Source organism: Salmo trutta, chromosome 37, assembly GCF_901001165.1.
Source record: "Salmo trutta chromosome 37, fSalTru1.1, whole genome shotgun sequence".
Taxonomy (NCBI): Eukaryota; Metazoa; Chordata; class Actinopteri; order Salmoniformes; family Salmonidae; genus Salmo; species Salmo trutta.
Genome location: NC_042993.1, coordinates 7,456,112 through 7,477,954, shown reverse-complemented (window position 1 = coordinate 7,477,954; position 21,843 = coordinate 7,456,112). Strand labels below are relative to the sequence as shown.

At 44.8% G+C, this 21,843-nt stretch overlaps 1 protein-coding gene and 1 long non-coding RNA gene across 5 annotated transcripts in view; both read right to left on the bottom strand.

Annotated features, from left to right (window-relative positions):
• Window positions 1-1,383: 1,383 nt before the first annotated feature.
• LOC115177168 (inward rectifier potassium channel 2) lies at window positions 1,384-9,553 on the bottom strand. Its single transcript, XM_029737726.1, has 4 exons — window positions 9,115-9,553; window positions 7,057-8,701; window positions 2,974-3,291; window positions 1,384-1,828 (listed from the first exon to the last, which is right to left on the bottom strand). The coding sequence occupies exons 2-4, from the start codon at window positions 8,089-8,091 to the stop codon at window positions 1,595-1,597; spliced, it is 1,587 nt and encodes a 528-aa protein (XP_029593586.1). The 5' UTR covers window positions 8,092-8,701; window positions 9,115-9,553; the 3' UTR covers window positions 1,384-1,594.
• Window positions 9,554-10,147: 594 nt separating this feature from the next.
• LOC115177076 (uncharacterized) overlaps window positions 10,148-21,843 on the bottom strand; it is a 39,935-nt gene continuing 28,239 nt past the window's right edge. For all 4 annotated transcript variants that reach the window (XR_003872331.1, XR_003872330.1, XR_003872329.1 and 1 more), the window contains 2 exons: window positions 12,669-12,843; window positions 10,148-12,397 (listed from right to left, as the gene is read on the bottom strand). This is a non-coding gene — a long non-coding RNA (uncharacterized LOC115177076). The remainder of the gene's footprint in view (window positions 12,398-12,668; window positions 12,844-21,843) is intronic.

Here is a 21,843-nt window from a genome sequence, read left to right as displayed (position 1 = left end):
CGTCCACTGCTGTCCGCGCACGTCTCGGTGTCAGCCATTCATCTCAGCCTCGGCAACATTTTGTTTTCATTATTGTGATAGGCTCATGTTTTACCGGTATGGAATACCCTCACTATTTATTTAAACAGCTGAGAAGTTGAGCCTCACACTTCAACGCTCTTAGTTGTTGTGGAAATTGACCTACTATGCTGTTTACTTTCTGCATCTACGTCATATCGCTGAGTCTACCTTTAACATCCCCCCATTTCTCCCTTAAAATTCAACCAAATATACAGTATTCAGAAAATTAACTAAATAAATAAAATACTGAGGAAAATCATAGAAAGTTAAATGTTTGAGGAACACAGAATCTTAGGTGACAGAATCTCATATTCAAGACAGAGGTAAACATTAACATACGATTGTCCCTTCAGCTGGGTACTGTAGAATTTAAAAATAACATAAGGTAACATTTTAATAAAAGTTCTGCTTACAAAGTACTTATAAACCTTTGTTTGTTAACCATAGTTAACCATATTAAACAATGAATCAGAAGTTTAGAAGTAGACCTTAAAATAACATGTTACCAGACTATGCACTCATGTGGTTTTGTGCTGACACTGCACCCAGTTGAACATGCAACATGTTTGATTAAATAAAGCAAATATATAATAGTCTTGTATTATAAATACAGAATAACAACATACAGTACAGTACAAGTCAAAGAAACTGCTTAAAACCGCTGCTTATTTTCAGCTGTTTCTCTGTATCCATTTTGTTACATATCAGTCTAACACAACAGACCTGCTCAAACCTTGACAGAACACAAATGACCAGAATCAAAAACATATCAATAATACCTTCTCATTCAGTTCATAACAAACAGCCCTCAATGTGTAGATTACACCATTTTACCTCATTCTGTCACACAGTATTCCACAGGTTTGGGGTAGAAGTTACCCGTAGGCACAGATCTAGGATCAGCTTAGCCTCTCCAAAACCTAACCTTCACCATTAGGGGGCAGAAACACTAAACTGGTCATAGCTCAGTGTCTAGGGGGCAGCTTCACCTTACTCCCATGCGTCCAGTGTGAGTTGTAACTGAACAGGAGCTGCAGTTACAGACTGAAGCCAATAGGGGTCAGTGTTGTATGTGTTGTCAGCTAGGTGCTGGAGCCAGTGGTGAATGTAGCGGTTGGTTGACGGGACGGGTCTGAGACAGACGGGTTCATAATGATTCTGAAAGATCGCTATGTCCAAATCAGCCAACACAGTCAGAGTAGCAGCAGCCCATCTACCCCTTTCAATGACACTTCTCTCTCTCCTTTTCTCTCCTATATGTCTGTCCTTTTCTCTCTCTGTTTGACAGTATACAGTCTCTCTCTCTCCGTTTGTCTCTCGGCGTCTTTGTCGTGTCTTCTGTTTCTCTTTCTACACCTCTCTCAACTTCAGTCTCTCAATGTTGTCCTTTTCCCTAAATCGTGTACTTACCTTTCTCTACTTTGGTCTCTTTCCCTATGAAGCCTGTCTCTCATTCTGCCTCTCTCTCCCTCTGTCTGTCCCTGGCTTCCTGTGGATCCCAGGTCAATTCCTGTCCCCTCTGCCTGTCACCTCCCTAGTTAGTGTGGGTGGGTTGTGAGAGGGAGGATCGGTGGGTCAGGGGGGAGGGGCAGCCGCCAGGGTTGCCCTCAGGGTCATTGTCAGGGGAGACGAGCTGCAGGGCTACTTCGTTCTCGTAGCAGAAGGAGGAGCGTGAGCCCTGGATGTACTTCTGCTCGGCCAACTCTTTAGCGCTGCAAGAGGGTGTGCTGGGAATCTCATAGGTCCGGTGGAAGAACGAGTAGTCCACCTGGATAAGAAAAAGAGAGGGGTCACTCTGGATAAGAAAAAGAGAGGGGTCACTCTGGATAAGAAAACGAGAGGGGTCACTCTGGATAAGAAAAAGAGAGGGGTCACTCTGGATAAGAAAAAGACAGGGGTCACTCTGGATAAGAAAAAGAGAGGGGTCACTCTGGATAAGAAAAAGAGAGGGGTCACTCTGGATAAGAAAAAGAGAGGGGTCACTCTGGATAAGAAAACGAGAGGGGTCACTCTGGATAAGAAAACGAGAGGGGTCACTCTGGATAAGAAAAAGAGAGGGGTCACTCTGGATAAGAAAACGAGAGGGGTCACTCTGGATAAGAAAAAGAGAGGGGTCACTCTGGATAAGAAAAAGAGAGGGGTCACTCTGGATAAGAAAAAGAGAGGGGTCACTCTGGATAAGAAAAAGAGAGGGGTCACTCTGGATAAGAAAAAGAGAGCGGTCACTCTGGATAAGAAAAAGAGAGGGGTCACTCTGGATAAGAAAAAGAGAGGGGTCACTCTGGATAAGAAAAAGAGAGGGGTCACTCTGGATAAGAAAAAGAGAGGGGTCACTCTGGATAAGAAAAAGAGAGGGGTCACTCTGGATAAGAAAAAGAGAGGGGTCACTCTGGATAAGAAAACGAGAGGGGTCACTCTGGATAAGAAAAAGAGAGGGGTCACTCTGGATAAGAAAACGAGAGGGGTCACTCTGGATAAGAAAAAGAGAGGGGTCACTCTGGATAAGAAAACGAGAGGGGTCACTCTGGATAAGAAAAAGAGAGGGGTCACTCTGGATAAGAAAAAGAGAGGGGTCACTCTGGATAAGAAAAAGAGAGGGGTCACTCTGGATAAGAAAAAGAGAGGGGTCACTCTGGATAAGAAAAAGAGAGGGGTCACTCTGGATAAGAAAACGAGAGGGGTCACTCTGGATAAGAAAAAGAGAGGGGTCACTCTGGATAAGAAAACGAGAGGGGTCACTCTGGATAAGAAAACGAGAGGGGTCACTCTGGATAAGAAAACGAGAGGGGTCACTCTGGATAAGAGTGTCTGCTGAATGGCTAAAATGTAGAGAAAAGGGAAAACGTAACAACGAAGCTAGCGGAGCAGAAACTCTTTCCTCTTCTGTTTCTATAGTTCCTCTCCCCCTCTTACCTGGTAACAGTTCTTCCTCTCGAAGAGCACAGGTTCGAAGCGGTGACCCCAGAGGATCTCGGAGGCGAGGTAGGAGCTGCGACACTGTGTGGTCATGGCCGTGGCCTCCACCATACCCTCCAGAATGACCACCACCTCCAGCTCTGCGTCGCCCTCCAGCGTCCGTCGGTCCATCTCGAAAAACGGCGACTCATCGTTGATTTCGTGGACGATGGTTACCGGGGAAACCAGGAAGATGCGGTCGGTTCCTGTGTCGAATCCCACGTTGATGTCCTCGTTGTCCAGCGGGAGGAACTCTCCCTCTGGGGTCACCCTCGGCTGGGGGAGGGGGGAAGAACAGGGGTAGAGAAAGGGAAGGAAAGAGGGTATGAGGTTAGTGATTAAGTGTTTCGTTTTTACATTGTTTACAGGAACATTGTGTATAGTTCAGTCCAAAGTCTTAAGTGTTATGTTCCACAGAAAGCGCTCGCCTGCCTATATTCCTTATACTCCGCAGGCCTAAGCTTACTACCCAACCTTTTCCCTGAGTCAATCCCCAGCCTCAGCACTGAGAAATACAATTCTGCCATTTCCCCCCAAAACTTATCAAAGCTGCCCCGTCTGAACTTTGACATGATCAAGCTTTTAAGAAGATCAAAATGTCCCTCTCTTCACCTCCCTGCTCTAGAGCTTTACAACCCACAGGACAATGAAAGCAGTGGTAGGTATTTAAGGGCCACATGAAACACAATAGATACAGACCGGCAGACAATACGTCAGAACACACACCAACATGCAAACTTTCACCAAAATTGCTAACAGATGGCCAGAAAAGAGTATTATCTATATATAGTACACAGACAGAACCACACACACACACACACACACACACACACACACACACACACACACACACACACACACAAACTGGTTTTGAGTTAAAGAATCCTGGGGAAATGAATCCCTTGGTAAATCTTCTAAACCCCTGAGGGAGAATAAAACAAGCTCTCATTAACCACAGACATCAGAGTACAGTCCAGATGGCCTCACCGATATCACTCTCCCTCTCCCTCTCTACTGCTCCCCATCACTCTCTCTCTCTCTCCCTCTCTACTGCTCCCCATCACTCTCTCTCTCCCTCTCCCTCTCCCTCTCTACTGCTCCCCATCACTCTCTCTCTCTCCCTCTCCCTCTCTACTGCTCCCCATCACTCTCTCTCTCTCCCTTTCCCTCTACTGCTCCCCATCACTCTCTCTCCCTCTCCCTCTCTACTGCTCCCCATCACTCTCTCTCTCTCCCTCTCTCTCGCATTGTCAATACAGTACTGATGTGTCCTGCCTTTTCTACAGTTTACAGCTCCTTCAGTATCTTTACAGTTACTGACGTGTCCTGCCTCTTCTACTGTTTACAGCCCCTTCAGTATCTTTACAGTTACTGATGTGTCCTGCCTATTCTACTGTTTACAGCCCCTTCAGTATCTTTACAGTTACTGATGTGTCCTGCCTCTTCTACTGTTTACAGCCCCTTTAGTATCTTTACAGTTACTGATGTGTCCTGCCTCTTCTACTGTTTACAACCCCTTCAGTATCTTTACAGTTACTGATGTGTCCTGCCTTTTCTACAGTTTACAGCTCCTTCAGTATCTTTACAGTTACTGACGTGTCCTGCCTCTTCTACTGTTTACAACCCCTTCAGTATCTTTACAGTTACTGATGTGTCCTGCCTCTTCTACTGTTTACAGCCCCTTCAGTATCTTTACAGTTACTGATGTTTCCTGCCTTTTCTACTGTTTACAGCCCCTTCAGTATCTTTACAGTTACTGATGTGTCCTGCCTCTTCTACTGTTTACAGCCCCTTCAGTATCTTTACAGTTACTGATGTGTCCTGCCTTTTCTACAGTTTACAGCCCCTTCAGTATCTTTACAGTTACTGATGTGTCCTGCCTTTTCTACTGTTTACAGCCCCTTCAGTATCTTTACAGTTACTGATGTGTCCTGCCTCTTCTACTGTTTACAGCCCCTTCAGTATCTTTACAGTTACTGATGTGTCCTGCCTCTTCTACTGTTTACAGCCCCTTCAGTATCTTTACAGTTACTGATGTTTCCTGCCTTTTCTACTGTTTACAGCCCCTTCAGTATCTTTACAGTTACTGATGTGTCCCCTCTTCTACTGTTTACAACCCCTTCAGTATCTTTACAGTTACTGATGTGTCCTGCCTTTTCTACTGTTTACAGCCCCTTCAGTATCTTTACAGTTACTGATGTGTCCTGCCTCTTCTACTGTTTACAGCCCCTTCAGTATCTTTACAGTTACTGATGTTTCCTGCCTTTTCTACTGTTTACAGCTCCTTCAGTATCTTTACAGTTACTGATGTGTCCTGCCTCTTCTACTGTTTACAGCCCCTTCAGTATCTTTACAGTTACTGATGTGTCCTGCCTCTTCTACTGTTTACAGCCCCTTCAGTATCTTTACAGTTACTGATGTGTCCCCTCTTCTACTGTTTACAGCCCCTTCAGTATCTTTACAGTTACTGATGTGTCCTGCCTCTTCTACTGTTTACAGCCCCTTCAGTATCTTTACAGTTACTGATGTGTCCTGCCTCTTCTACTGTTTACAACCCCTTCAGTATCTTTACAGTTACTGATGTGTCCTGCCTTTTCTACTGTTTACAGCCCCTTCAGTATCTTTACAGTTACTGATGTGTCCTGCCTCTTCTACTGTTTACAGCCCCTTCAGTATCTTTACAGTTACTGATGTGTCCTGCCTCTTCTACTGTTTACAGCCCCTTCAGTATCTTTACAGTTACTGATGTGTCCTGCCTCTTCTACTGTTTACAGCCCCTTCAGTATCTTTACAGTTACTGATGTGTCCTGCCTCTTCTACTGTTTACAGCCCCTTCAGTATCTTTACAGTTACTGATGTGTCCCGACCTCTTCTACTGTTTACAGCCCCTTCAGTATCTTTACAGTTACTGATGTGTCCCCTCTTCTACTGTTTACAGCCCCTTCAGTATCTTTACAGTTACTGATGTGTCCTGCCTCTTCTACTGTTTACAGCCCCTTCAGTATCTTTACAGTTACTGATGTGTCCCCTCTTCTACTGTTTACAGCCCCTTCAGTATCTTTACAGTTACTGATGTGTCCTGCCTCTTCTACTGTTTACAGCCCCTTCAGTATCTTTACAGTTACTGATGTGTCCTGCCTCTTCTACTGTTTACAGCCCCTTCAGTATCTTTACAGTTACTGATGTGTCCCCTCTTCTACTGTTTACAGCCCCTTCAGTATCTTTACAGTTACTGATGTGTCCTGCCTCTTCTACTGTTTACAGCCCCTTCAGTATCTTTACAGTTACTGATGTGTCCTGCCTCTTCTACTGTTTACAGCCCCTTCAGTATCTTTACAGTTACTGATGTGTCCCCTCTTCTACTGTTTACAGCCCCTTCAGTATCTTTACAGTTACTGATGTGTCCTGCCTCTTCTACTGTTTACAGCCCCTTCAGTATCTTTACAGTTACTGATGTGTCCCCTCTTCTACTGTTTACAGCCCCTTCAGTATCTTTACAGTTACTGATGTGTCCTGCCTCTTCTACTGTTTACAGCCCCTTCAGTATCTTTACAGTTACTGATGTGTCCTGCCTCTTCTACTGTTTACAGCCCCTTCAGTATCTTTACAGTTACTGATGTGTCCCCTCTTCTACTGTTTACAGCCCCTTCAGTATCTTTACAGTTACTGATGTGTCCTGCCTCTTCTACTGTTTACAGCCCCTTCAGTATCTTTACAGTTACTGATGTGTCCTGCCTCTTCTACTGTTTACAGCCCCTTCAGTATCTTTACAGTTACTGATGTGTCCCGACCTCTTCTACTGTTTACAGCCCCTTCAGTATCTTTACAGTTACTGATGTGTCCTGCCTCTTCTACTGTTTACAGCCCCTTCAGTATCTTTACAGTTACTGATGTGTCCTGCCTCTTCTACTGTTTACAGCCCCTTCAGTATCTTTACAGTTACTGATGTGTCCCGACCTCTTCTACTGTTTACAGCCCCTTAAGTCTCTTTGCTCCCTTCTTTCATCCCTCAACCAATCTTCTTCTTCTTTCCTTTCTTACCTTCAATAGCTGTGCACGTACGTGTGCCTCTACCAGGTGGCTCTTGCGTAGGTTCCCCACCCTCCACATCATGCAGAGTTTCCCATCTCTCAGCGCCACCACTGCCGTGTCAGAGAACAACAGCGTCTCATTACGCTTCTTGGGCTTAGCGATCTTCGCCATGACCGCTCCGATGATGAAGGCGTCGATGATGCAGCCCACAATGCACTGCAAGACGACCGCCATCACCGCCAGGGGGCAGGCCTCGGTCACGCTGCGGAAGCCGTAACCGATGGACGTCTGCGTCTCCAGAGAGAACAGGAAGGCCGCCATAAAGCTGTTCACCTGAACGAAACACGTTTCCTCCACTTCCACCACTGCCCCTGCCCCGGACTCATCTCCTCCCCCGGAAGAGGCACCCGAGCTGGGGTTGAGGCGGATGGCGAAGTCCCCGTGCGCGGCGGCAATGAGCCAGAAGGCGAAGCCAAAGAGCAGCCAGGAGAGGAGGAAGGAGAGGCAGAAGATGACTAGCATCCAACGCCAGCGGATGTCCACGCAGGTGGTGAAGAGGTCGCTGAGGTAACGCTGGCCCCTCTCGCTCATGTTGACGAAGGTGACGTTGCAGCGCCCGTCCTTGCCCACAAAGCGGTGGCGGGGCCGGCGGCTAGAGCGCCGGGTGGGCCGGCGGCTTGAGGAGGAAGGGGACGACAGTGTTGAATCTCGGTCCGAGGACGAACAGCCTTCTCCCCTTCTCCCCAGACTTCCGCCCCTCCCGCCCCTCAGTCCTGAGCGCCCTCCTCCTTTCATCGATCCTTCCCCTCCTGCCTCCAGGGCTCCGCTGGGCCTCCGTGCATTGCTGCCGTTGCCCTGCAGGGGGAGTGCTTTTCCATTTCGGTTGTGTGTGGGAGAGGGGCTGGTGGGGCTCCCTGAGCCTCCCGTGCCTCCCCCCACCCTGGCCGTGTCAGCAACACTCAGAGCCAGCTTAATGACTTCCTCCTCGTCTACCAGCCCGTCAACCACCACACTGAAACGTCGCTTAACACGCGCCGCTCCCATGGTGCTAAATACAATGTCTTACGCTGATGAAGCTGTAGTCTCAACTCCTATGTGCTTTGTGAGTTTATGACCACCTAGGTATTGATAAGAACCTGGTGTTCTGTACTTCTTTCCAGTTCCACTGTTTCTATGGTGAAAAGTAATCCATCTGATGTGGTAAAGGTAGATCCATGAGGAAAAGCTCTATCCAGCAGTAGATGAATTCGCTCACTTCATGGATCATTGTTCCACTAACTTTTTATTAACAGTCAGGGTTACTCACAGCTCTACAGTGTCCTGATTCACAGTCTTCCTTCCATTCTCTTGAAGGAAGCTCAGTGGTCAAGTTGTTGCTGTATATACTCCTCTGGTCAACAGGCAGTGTTGTTTCAGAAACGTATTCCACAGCAGCAGATAGACAGTCTCGCAGTAATGCTGTATAGTCGCTGTAGCACTTACACTCCTTTGGGCTGAAGAGGGAGGTTACACACGTGTCCAGGGTATCAACAGGAGGGACCCATAGTCTGTGGCCATCTTACGAGGGAGCGGGAGTTTTGATGACAGTTTGAAACAGCACGAGGGAAACACATTGAGCAGGCTACAGGAACTGAGAAGCTTGAAAGGATGAGAGCTGGGGATAGAATGGTGTAGTAGTAAGGAGGATATATACTCCCCACATTCACTAAAGTGCAATATGACAATACAGAGTCCAGGGGTAGATCCACAGTACAGTACAGTCAAACGGTGTCTATGTTTCTAACACGTATCTAACATGCAACCAGCAGAGAAAAGCATGCTGTTTCTTACGTTCCATGATCTTCACTTCCCAGTGGTTTGGTCATGGAAAATACACAAGGCAGATTGAAACAGAGGAGGAACTCCTTAGACTATTGATTCAGATAATGGTACACAATTCCAATACATTCACTTCCTATCAGTCAGAATATGTTCCTCCACCCTTTTATACCTATGTTTCCTTTGCTACAGGGCCTCGGAATACATTTATGAGCTACAGTAGCCATGCACTGTGTAAATAATACTCACTCAGTGTCTCTCACAAGTGGGAGACTGTGACCAGCAGTTTCCCCTCAAATCCAAGTATCTTTTCCAAGCCACAAAAGTCCTCAAATGTCAGTGGTGAGTTCTTGGCACAACAAAAGCAGACTTTTAGAGACATTTGAAATATGTTTGTGGCTCTCTCAGGTGACTGCTTTTTTAACAGGATATCCTATTCCTGAGAGTCTCTGTGTTTCTCCTAAAGGCATTGTCAATTCAGTACAGAACACACTGCACAGACTGACTACTGACCAGATCAACTACATCGTATTAACTCAGTGTTGTAAAAATGTATACAACAATAAGGAGACTTACTCTCCACTACAACTGCATGGGAGAATTCTCTATAACAGAGGGAGTGAGGGAAAGAGAGGGAGAATTCTCTATAACAGAGGGAGTGAGGGAAAGAGAGGGAGAATTCTCTATAACAGAGGGAGTGAGGGAAAGAGAGGGAGAATTCTCTATAACAGAGGGAGTGAGGGAAAGAGAGGGAGAATTCTCTATAACAGAGGGAGTGAGGGAAAGAGAGGGAGAATTCTCTATAACAGAGGGAGTGAGGGAAAGAGAGGGAGAATTCTCTATAACAGAGGGAGTGAGGGAAAGAGAGGGAGAAAGACAATAAATAAAAGGAGAGAGAATGAAATTACTTGACTAGAATGCCAAGGCATGTACCATTGTGTATACTTTCTGTGTACCTATTTGTGTGTACCATCCTATACATATGATACCAGGATTAATAATATACAACACCTATTATAGAGTCAAAGTGAATGTGTAGGAGGAGCAGAATCCTATTGGCCGGTTGTGGGGAAAGAGGGGAGGGGTAACAGGCACACAGGGCATACACCTGTGGATGACCTCTATGAAAACTCAGAGCGCAAAGGTTCTTTCAGAGGTCAAATCCTGTCCAATCCTGGGACAGGAGGTGCCGTATCCTTGTTTTTTCCAAACGGGTTGGCTTTAGTTCTCTCCTCTTGGTTCAAGTGTCACACTCAACACCCCTGCTTGACAGAGAACACACATGTTTATCCATTTCAGAAAAGCTTCCAGTCTAATTCCTTTGGAAAAATGTGGCAATAATGTGCAGAGGACGTGCAAGGAAAACTGGGTAAAAACAACGACCCACTGAGGCAAACAAAGGTAATATTTTGGGAAGAGAGATTTTTTTGTTTGTTGCATGCCAAATCCCTTGGGGATAAAAACAAAGAAAACTCAAAAGGTTTGATTCAGGGCAAATCTAAATGACATAAAAAAGGTTTGGTTGCGATATTAGACGTTCCTGAGGAACAGTTCAAACCCTTCACCAGCTCCCCGAGGACAGTTTATAGTGTAACACCTTGACCAGATCACTAATGACAGTTTACAGTGTAACACCTTGACCAAATCACTGAGGACAGTTTACAGTGTAACACCTTGACCAGATCACTAATGACAGTTTACAGTGTAACACCTTGACCAAATCACTGAGGACAGTTTACAGTGTAACACCCTGACTAGGAGCAACAAAGGCACAACACAGGAGAATACCAAGGCAACAGTCTTTACCTGGTGTCCTAGGTTTACACAGAGACAGATGTTACCTGGTGTCCTAGGTTTACACAGAGACAGATGTTACCTACTGTCCTAGGTTTACACAGAGACAGATGTTACCTACTGTCCTAGGTTTACACAGAGACAGATGTTACCTGTTGTCCTAGGTTTACACAGAGACAGGTGTTACCTGTTGTCCTAGGTTTACACAGAGACAGGTGTTACCTGTTGTCCTAGGTTTACAGAGACAGGTGTTACCTGTTGTCCTAGGTTTACACAGAGACAGGTGTTACCTGTTGTCCTAGGTTTACACAGAGACAGGTGTTACCTGTTGTCCTAGGTTTACACAGAGACAGGTGTTACCTGTTATCCTAGGTTTACACAGAGACAGATGTTACCTGTTGTCCTAGGTTTACACAGAGACAGATGTTACCTGCTGTCCAAGGTTTACACAGAGACAGGTGTTACCTGTTGCCCTAGGTTTACACAGAGACAGATGTTACCTGTTGTCCTAGGTTTACACAGAGACAGATGTTACCTGGTGTCCAAGGTTTACACAGAGACAGGTGTTACCTGTTGCCCTAGGTTTACACAGAGACAGATGTTACCTGTTGTCCTAGGTTTACACAGAGACAGATGTTACCTGTTGTCCTAGGTTTACACAGAGACAGATGTTACCTGCTGTCCAAGGTTTACACAGAGACAGGTGTTACCTGTTGCCCTAGGTTTACACAGAGACAGATGTTACCTGTTGTCCTAGGTTTACACAGAGACAGATGTTACCTGTTGTCCTAGGTTTACACAGAGACAGATGTTACCTGGTGTCCTAGGTTTACACAGAGACAGATGTTACCTGTTGTCCTAGGTTTACAGAGACAGGTGTTACCTGTTGTCCTAGGTTTACACAGAGACAGGTGTTACCTGTTGTCCTAGGTTTACACAGAGACAGATGTTACCTGTTGTCCTAGGTTTACAGAGACAGGTGTTACCTGTTGTCCTAGGTTTACACAGAGACAGGTGTTACCTGTTGTCCTAGGTTTACACAGAGACGGGTGTTACCTGTTGTCCTAGGTTTACACAGAAACAGGTGTTACCTGTTGTCCTAGGTTTACACAGAGACAGGTGTTACCTGTTGTCCTAGGTTTACACAGAGACAGATGTTACCTGTTGTCCTAGGTTTACAGAGACAGGTGTTACCTGTTGTCCTAGGTTTACAGAGACAGATGTTACCTGTTGTCCTAGGTTTACACAGAAACAGGTGTTACCTGTTGTCCTAGGTTTACAGAGACAGGTGTTACCTGTTGTCCTAGGTTTACACAGAAACAGGTGTTACCTGTTGTCCTAGGTTTACACAGAGACAGGTGTTAACTGTTGTCCTAGGTTTACAGAGACAGGTGTTACCTGTTGTCCTAGGTTTACACAGAAACAGGTGTACCCATGTCACACAAACAGTAAGAGAGGGGTGAAGAGAAGAGAAGCCTCTACAACAAGTGGAAGTGGGGAAAGAGATCCCTCCTAAAGTGAGAGGTGACGTAGGGGTTCATTTTGACTGGTCTGCTGCCCTCCCTCTCTCAGGCATAGTAACAGGAATTTAGGGGCTGCACTTCTGAGAAAGTAGAGAATGCACAATCCTTCTCGCTTTCCTTCTTTCTCTGACGTTTTCTTCTTTCACTCAGTCAGTCGTCTTGTTTCTTATCCTGTTTTGTTCCTCCCATGATGCCTCTCCTGTGTCCTTGCCAACCTGGGAATAACATGACAATACAGATCAAACCAACCAACAATCAGCATAAACAGAGATAAAACCATGACTTCAAATCTCCTTTGTGAAAACAAATGCTCTGATGATGTAAGCAGATAGGTCTTGTCCTGTGGACATTCTGAGAAGGTAAGACGGTAAAGAGCAAAAGGACAGGATGGACTCACCGTCTCTAACCCTCTATGGTTTTCATCTTCATTTGTAATAGCTCAATGAAAACCCCTAATAAAACTAATAAAATCATGTAATCAGTAACCTGTTCCTTGAGACTTGGTCTGTCTGGGTGCTCTGGTGTAGCTCTTGTAGCACAACAAATATTCCTGTGTCCAGTTTACTGGGAGTGTTGATGTTGTGTATCCAACTTCTTGGAAAGAATGGGAAGAAATGTCTCAGGAATTACAAATGAAAATGTCTCCATAAAGTCATGGAACCTGGAATAAAAAGAAACAGAGGGGTGGAATAAGAGAACCACTTCCATTGTGATAGTTTACTGTATATATTTACGGTCATATTTTATGACCCATACAGGTGAATAAGCTGTGAATTTGGGCCCCAATACTGTACATCTTGACAGTGATTGCAAACACACACACACACACACACACACACACACACACACACACACACACACACACACACACACACACACACACACACGTTTATTTTACTATCCTTCTGGGAACCAAACAATTGATTCCCATTTCAAATCCTACTTTCCTTAACCCTAACGCTAACCTTAACCCCAAAATCCTAACCTTAAAACTAACCCAAACTCTAACCCTGAACCCTGAACCCTAACTCTAACACTAATTCTAACCCCTAAGCCTAAAAAAGCCTAAGGGGACTGGTGGAATGTCTCCAATTGTCCTTGTATTACTATCTTTGTGAGGACTTCTGGTCCCCAGACAGAGAGAGGAGGGGGTGAACCGTAGTATATAGAATGAGACAGAGTAGAGGGGGTGAACCATAGTATATAGAATGAGACAGAGAGAAAAAGGGGTGAACCGTAGTATATAGAATGAGACATAGAAGAGGGGGTGAACCGTAGTATATAGAATGAGACAGAGTAGAGGGGGTGAACCATAGTATATAGAATGAGACATAGAAGAGGGGGTGAACCGTAGTATATAGAATGAGACAGAGTAGAGGGGGTGAACCATAGTATATAGAATGAGACATAGAAGAGGGGGTGAACCGTAGTATATAGAATGAGACAGAGTATAGGGGGTGAACCGTAGTATATAGAATGAGACAGAGTAGAGGGGGTGAACCGTAGTATATAGAATGAGACAGAGTAGAGGGGGTGAACCGTAGTATATAGAATGAGACAGAGTAGAGGGGGTGAACCGTAGTATATAGAATGAGACAGAGTAGAGGGGGTTAACTGTAGTATATAGAATGAGACAGAGTAGAGGGGTGAACTGTAGTATATAGAATGAGACAGAGAGAAGAGGGGGTGAACCGTAGTATATAGAATGAGACAGAGTAGAGGGGGTGAACTGTAGTATATAGAATGAGACAGAGTAGAGGGGGTGAACCGTAGTATATAGAATGAGACAGAGTAGAGGGGGTGAACCGTAGTATATAGAATGAGACAGAGTAGAGGGGGTGAACTGTAGTATATAGAATTAGACAGAGTAGAGGGGTGAACTGTAGTATATAGAATGAGACAGAGAGAAGAGGGGGTGAACCGTAGTATATAGAATGAGACAGAGTAGAGGGGGTGAACTGTAGTATATAGAAAAGACAGAGTAGAGGGGGTGAACCATAGTATATAGAATGAGACATAGAAGAGGGGGTGAACCGTAGTATATAGAATGAGACAGAGAGAAGAGGGGGTGAACCGTAGTATATAGAATGAGACAGAGTAGAGGGGGTGAACCGTAGTATATAGAATGAGACAGAGAGAAGAGGGGGTGAACCGTAGTATATAGAATGAGACAGAGTAGAGGGGGTGAACCGTAGTATATAGAATAAGACAGAGTAGAGGGGGTGAACCGTAGTATATAGAATGAGACAGAGAGAAGAGGGGGTGAACCGTAGTATATAGAATAAGACAGAGTAGAGGGGGTGAACCGTAGTATATAGAATGAGACAGAGTAGAGGGGGTGAACTGTAGTATATAGAATGAGACAGAGTAGAGGGGGTGAACCATAGTATATAGAATGAGACATAGAAGAGGGGGTGAACCGTAGTATATAGAATGAGACAGAGAAGATGGGGTGAACCGTAGTATATAGAATGAGACAGAGAGAATAGGGGGTGAACCGTAGTATATAGAATGAGACAGAGTAGAGGGGGTGAACTGTAGTATATAGAATGAGACAGAGTAGATGGGGTGAACCATAGTATATAGAATGAGACAGAGTAGAGGGGGTGAACCGTAGTATATAGAATGAGACAGAGAGAAGAGGGGGTGAACCGTAGTATATAGAATGAGACAGAGTAGAGGGGGTGAACTGTAGTATATAGAATGAGACAGAGTAGAGGGGGTGAACTGTAGTATATAGAATGAGACAGAGAGAGGAGGGGGTGAACCATAGTATATAGAATGAGAAAGAGTAGAGGGGGTGAACTGTAGTATATAGAATGAGACAGAGTAGAGGGGGTGAACCATAGTATATAGAATGAGACAGAGTAGAGGGGGTGAACTGTGGTATATAGAATGAGACAGAGAGAGGAGGGGGTGAACCGTAGTATATAGAATGAGACAGAGAAGAGGGGGTGAACCGTAGTATATAGAATGAGACAGAGAGAAGAGGGGGTGAACCGTAGTATATAGAATGAGACAGAGAGAAGAGGGGGTGAACCGTAGTATATAGAATAAGACAGAGTAGAGGGGGGTGAACCGTAGTATATAGAATGAGACAGAGTAGAGGGGGTGAACTGTAGTATATAGAATGAGACAGAGTAGAGGGGGTGAACCATAGTATATAGAATGAGACATAGAAGAGGGGGTGAACCGTAGTATATAGAATGAGACAGAGAAGATGGGGTGAACCGTAGTATATAGAATGAGACAGAGAGAATAGGGGGTGAACCGTAGTATATAGAATGAGACAGAGTAGAGGGGGTGAACTGTAGTATATAGAATGAGACAGAGTAGATGGGGTGAACCATAGTATATAGAATGAGACAGAGTAGAGGGGGTGAACCGTAGTATATAGAATGAGACAGAGAGAAGAGGGGGTGAACCGTAGTATATAGAATGAGACAGAGTAGAGGGGGTGAACTGTAGTATATAGAATGAGACAGACTAGAGGGGGTGAACTGTAGTATATAGAATGAGACAGAGAGAGGAGGGGGTGAACCATAGTATATAGAATGAGAAAGAGTAGAGGGGGTGAACTGTAGTATATAGAATGAGACAGAGTAGAGGGGGTGAAAAATAGTATATAGAATGAGACAGAGTAGAGGGGGTGAACTGTAGTATATAGAATGAGACAGAGAGAGGAGGGGGTGAACCGTAGTATATAGAATGAGACAGAGTAGAGGGGGTGAACCGTAGTATATAGAATGAGACAGAGAGAGGAGGGGGTGAACCATAGTATATAGAATGAGAAAGAGTAGAGGGGGTGGAACTGTAGTATATAGAATGAGACAGAGTAGAGGGGGGTGAACCATAGTATATAGAATGAGACAGAGTAGAGGGGGTGAACTGTGGTATATAGAATGAGACAGAGAGAGGAGGGGGTGAACCGTAGTATATAGAATGAGACAGAGAAGAGGGGGTGAACCGTAGTATATAGAATGAGACAGAGAGAAGAGGGGGTGAACCGTAGTATATAGAATGAGACAGAGAGAAGAGGGGGTGAACCGTAGTATATAGAATGAGACAGAGTAGAGGGGGTGAACTGTAGTATATAGAATGAGACAGAGTAGAGGGGGTGAACCATAGTATATAGAATGAGACATAGAAGAGGGGGTGCACCGTAGTATATAGAATGAGACAGAGAAGAGGGGGTGAATCGTAGTATATAGAATGAGACAGAGAGAAGAGGGGGTGAACCGTAGTATATAGAATGAGACAGAGTAGAGGGGGTGAACCGTAGTATATAGAATGAGACAGAGTAGAGGGGGTGAACCATAGTATATAGAATGAGACATAGAAGAGGGGGTGAACCGTAGTATATAGAATGAGACAGAGTAGAGGGGGTGAACCGTAGTATATAGAATGAGACAGAGTAGAGGGGGTGAACCGTAGTATATAGAATGAGACAGAGTAGAGGGGGTGAACCGTAGTATATAGAATGAGACAGAGTAGAGGGGGTGAACCGTAGTATATAGAATGAGACAGAGTAGAGGGGGTTAACTGTAGTATATAGAATGAGACAGAGTAGAGGGGTGAACTGTAGTATATAGAATGAGACAGAGAGAGAGGGGGTGAACCGTAGTATATAGAATGAGACAGAGTAGAGGGGGTGAACTGTAGTATATAGAATGAGACAGAGTAGAGGGGGTGAACCGTAGTATATAGAATGAGACAGAGTAGAGGGGGTGAACCGTAGTATATAGAATGAGACAGAGTAGAGGGGGGTGAACTGTAGTATATAGAATGAGACAGAGTAGAGGGGTGAACTGTAGTATATAGAATGAGACAGAGAGAAGAGGGGGTGAACCGTAGTATATAGAATGAGACAGAGTAGAGGGGGTGAACTGTAGTATATAGAATGAGACAGAGTAGAGGGGGTGAACCATAGTATATAGAATGAGACATAGAAGAGGGGGTGAACCGTAGTATATAGAATGAGACAGAGAGAAGAGGGGGGTGACCGTAGTATATAGAATGAGACAGAGTAGAGGGGGTGAACCGTAGTATATAGAATGAGACAGAGAGAAGAGGGGGTGAACCGTAGTATATAGAATGAGACAGAGTAGAGGGGGTGAACCGTAGTATATAGAATGAGACAGAGTAGAGGGGGTGAACCGTAGTATATAGAATGAGACAGAGAGAAGAGGGGGTGAACCGTAGTATATAGAATAAGACAGAGTAGAGGGGGTGAACCGTAGTATATAGAATGAGACAGAGTAGAGGGGGTGAACTGTAGTATATAGAATGAGACAGAGTAGAGGGGGTGAACCATAGTATATAGAATGAGACATAGAAGAGGGGGTGAACCGTAGTATATAGAATGAGACAGAGAAGAGGGGGTGAACCGTAGTATATAGAATGAGACAGAGAGAATAGGGGGTGAAACCGTAGTATATAGAATGAGACAGAGTAGAGGGGGTGAACTGTAGTATATAGAATGAGACAGAGTAGAGGGGGTGAACCATAGTATATAGAATGAGACAGAGTAGAGGGGGTGAACCGTAGTATATAGAATGAGACAGAGAGAAGAGGGGGTGAACCGTAGTATATAGAATGAGACAGAGTAGAGGGGGTGAACTGTAGTATATAGAATGAGACAGAGTAGAGGGGGTGAACTGTAGTATATAGAATGAGACAGAGAGAGGAGGGGGGTGAACCATAGTATATAGAATGAGAAAGAGTAGAGGGGGTGAACTGTAGTATATAGAATGAGACAGAGTAGAGGGGGTGAAAAATAGTATATAGAATGAGACAGAGTAGAGGGGGTGAACTGTAGTATATAGAATGAGACAGAGAGAGGAGGGGGTGAACCGTAGTATATAGAATGAGACAGAGTAGAGGGGGTGAACCGTAGTATATAGAATGAGACAGAGAGAGGAGGGGGTGAACCATAGTATATAGAATGAGAAAGAGTAGAGGGGGTGAACTGTAGTATATAGAATGAGACAGAGTAGAGGGGGTGAACCATAGTATATAGAATGAGACAGAGTAGAGGGGGTGAACTGTGGTATATAGAATGAGACAGAGAGAGGAGGGGGTGAACCGTAGTATATAGAATGAGACAGAGAAGAGGGGGTGAACCGTAGTATATAGAATGAGACAGAGAGAAGAGGGGGTGAACCGTAGTATATAGAATGAGACAGAGAGAAGAGGGGGTGAACCGTAGTATATAGAATGAGACAGAGTAGAGGGGGTGAACTGTAGTATATAGAATGAGACAGAGTAGAGGGGGTGAACCATAGTATATAGAATGAGACATAGAAGAGGGGGTGCACCGTAGTATATAGAATGAGACAGAGAAGAGGGGGTGAATCGTAGTATATAGAATGAGACAGAGAGAAGAGGGGGTGAACCGTAGTATATAGAATGAGACAGAGTAGAGGGGGTGAACCGTAGTATATAGAATGAGACAGAGAGAAGAGGGGGTGAACCGTAGTATATAGAATGAGACAGAGTAGAGGGGGTGAACCGTAGTATATAGAATGAGACAGAGAGAAGAGGGGGTGAACCGTAGCATATAGAATGAGACAGAGTAGAGGGGGTGAACCATAGTATATAGAATGAGACAGAGAGAGGAGGGGGTGAACCGTAGTATATAGAATGAGACTTAGAAGAGGGGGTGAACCGTAGTATATAGAATGAGACAGAGAGAAGAGGGGGTGAACGTAGTATATAGAATGAGACAGTAGTAGAGGGGGGTAAACCGTAGTATATAGAATGAGACAGAGAGAAGAGGGGGTGAACCGAGTATATAGAATGAGACAGAGTAGAGGGGGTGAACCGTAGTATATAGAATGAGACAGAGAGAAGAGGGGGTGAACCGTAGTATATAGAATGAGACAGAGTAGAGGGGGTGAACCGTAGTATATAGAATGAGACATAGAAGAGGGGGTGAACCGTAGTATATAGAATGAGACAGAGTAGAGGGGGGTGAACCGTAGTATATAGAATGAGACAGAGAGAAGAGGGGGTGAACGTAGTATATAGAATGAGACAGAGTAGAGGGGGTGAACCGTAGTATATAGAATGAGACAGAGAGAAGAGGGGGTGAACCGTAGCATATAGAATGAGACAGAGTAGAGGGGGTGAACCATAGTATATAGAATGAGACAGAGAGAGGAGGGGGTGAACCGTAGTATATAGAATGAGACTTAGAAGAGGGGGTGAACCGTAGTATATAGAATGAGACAGAGAGAAGAGGGGGTGAACCGTAGTATATAGAATGAGACAGAGTAGAGGGGGTGAACCGTAGTATATAGAATGAGACAGAGAGAAGAGGGGGTGAACCGTAGTATATAGAATGAGACAGAGTAGAGGGGGTGAACCGTAGTATATAGAATGAGACAGAGAGAAGAGGGGGTGAACCGTAGTATATAGAATGAGACAGAGTAGAGGGGGGTGAACCGTAGTATATAGAATGAGACAGAGAGAAGAGGGGGTGAACCGTAGTATATAGAATGAGACAGAGTAGAGGGGGTGAACCGTAGTATATAGAATGAGACAGAGAGAAGAGGAGGTGAACTGTAGTATATAGAATGAGACAGAGTAGAGGGGGTGAACCATAGTATATAGAATGAGACATAGAAGAGGGGGTGAACCGTAGTATATAGAATGAGACATAGAAGAGGGGGTGAACCGTAGTATATAGAATGAGACAGAGAAGAGGGGGTGAACCGTAGTATATAGAATGAGACAGAGAGAATAGGGGGTGAACCGTAGTATATAGAATGAGACAGAGAAGAGGGTGTGAACTGTAGTATATAGAATGAGACAGAGAGAATAGGGGGTGAACCGTAGTATATAGAATGAGACAGAGAGAAGAGGAGGTGAACCGTAGTATATAGAATGAGACAAAGTAGAGGGGGTGAACCATAGTATATAGAATGAGACAGAGTAGACGGGGTGAACCGTAGTATATAGAATGAGACAGAGAGAAGAGGGGGTGAACCGTAGTATATAAAATGAGACAGAGTAGAGGGGGTGAACCGTAGTATATAGAATGAGACAGAGAGAAGAGGGGGGTGAACCGTAGCATATAGAATGAGACAGAGTAGAGGGGGTGAACCATAGTATATAGAATGAGACAGAGAGAGGAGGGGGTGAACCGTAGTATATAGAATGAGACTTAGAAGAGGGGGTGAACCGTAGTATATAGAATGAGACAGAGAGAAGAGGGGGTGAACCGTAGTATATAGAATGAGACAGAGTAGAGGGGGTAAACCGTAGTATATAGAATGAGACAGAGAGAAGAGGGGGTGAACCGTAGTATATAGAATGAGACAGAGTAGAGGGGGGTGAACCGTAGTATATAGAATGAGACAGAGAGAAGAGGGGGTGAACCGTAGTATATAGAATGAGACAGAGTAGAGGGGGTGAACCGTAGTATATAGAATGAGACATAGAAGAGGGGGTGAACCGTAGTATATAGAATGAGACAGAGTAGAGGGGGTGAACCGTAGTATATAGAATGAGACAGAGAGAAGAGGGGGTGAACCGTAGTATATAGAATGAGACAGAGTAGAGGGGGTGAACCGTAGTATATAGAATGAGACAGAGAGAAGAGGGGGTGAACCGTAGCATATAGAATGAGACAGAGTAGAGGGGGTGAACCATAGTATATAGAATGAGACAGAGAGAGGAGGGGGTGAACCGTAGTATATAGAATGAGACAGAGAGAAGAGGGGGTGAACCGTAGTATATAGAATGAGACAGAGAGAAGAGGGGGTGAACCATAGTATATAGAATGAGACAGAGTAGAGGGGGTGAACCGTAGTATATAGAATGAGAAAGAGAGAAGAGGGGGTGAACCGTAGTATATAGAATGAGACAGAGTAGAGGGGTGAACCGTAGTATATAGAATGAGACAGAGAGAAGAGGGGGTGAACCGTAGTATATAAAATGAGACAGAGTAGAGGGGGTGAACCGTAGTATATAGAATGAGACAGAGAGAAGAGGGGGTGAACCGTAGTATATAGAATGAGACAGAGTAGAGGGGGTGAACCGTAGTATATAGAATGAGACAGAGAGAAGAGGAGGTGAACTGTAGTATATAGAATGAGACAGAGTAGAGGGGGTGAACCATAGTATATAGAATGAGACATAGAAGAGGGGGTGAACCGTAGTATATAGAATGAGACATAGAAGAGGGGGTGAACCGTAGTATATAGAATGAGACAGAGAAGAGGGGGGTGAACCGTAGTATATAGAATGAGACAGAGAGAATAGGGGGTGAACCGTAGTATATAGAATGAGACAGAGAGAAGAGGGGGTGAACCGTAGTATATAGAATGAGACATAGAAGAGGGGGTGAACCGTAGTATATAGAATGAGACAGAGAGAGGAGGGGGTGAACCGTAGTATATAGAATGAGACAGAGAGAAGAGGGGGTGAACCGTAGTATATAGAATGAGACAGAGAGAAGAGGGGGTGAACCGTAGTATATAGAATGAGACAAGAGGGGGTGAACCGTATATAGAATGAGACAGAGAGAAGAGGGGGTGAACCGTAGTATATAGAATGAGACAGAGTAGATGGGTGAACCGTATATATAGATGAGACAGAGAAGAGGGTGAACCGTAGTATATAGAATGAGACAGAGAGAAAGGGGGTGAACCGTAGT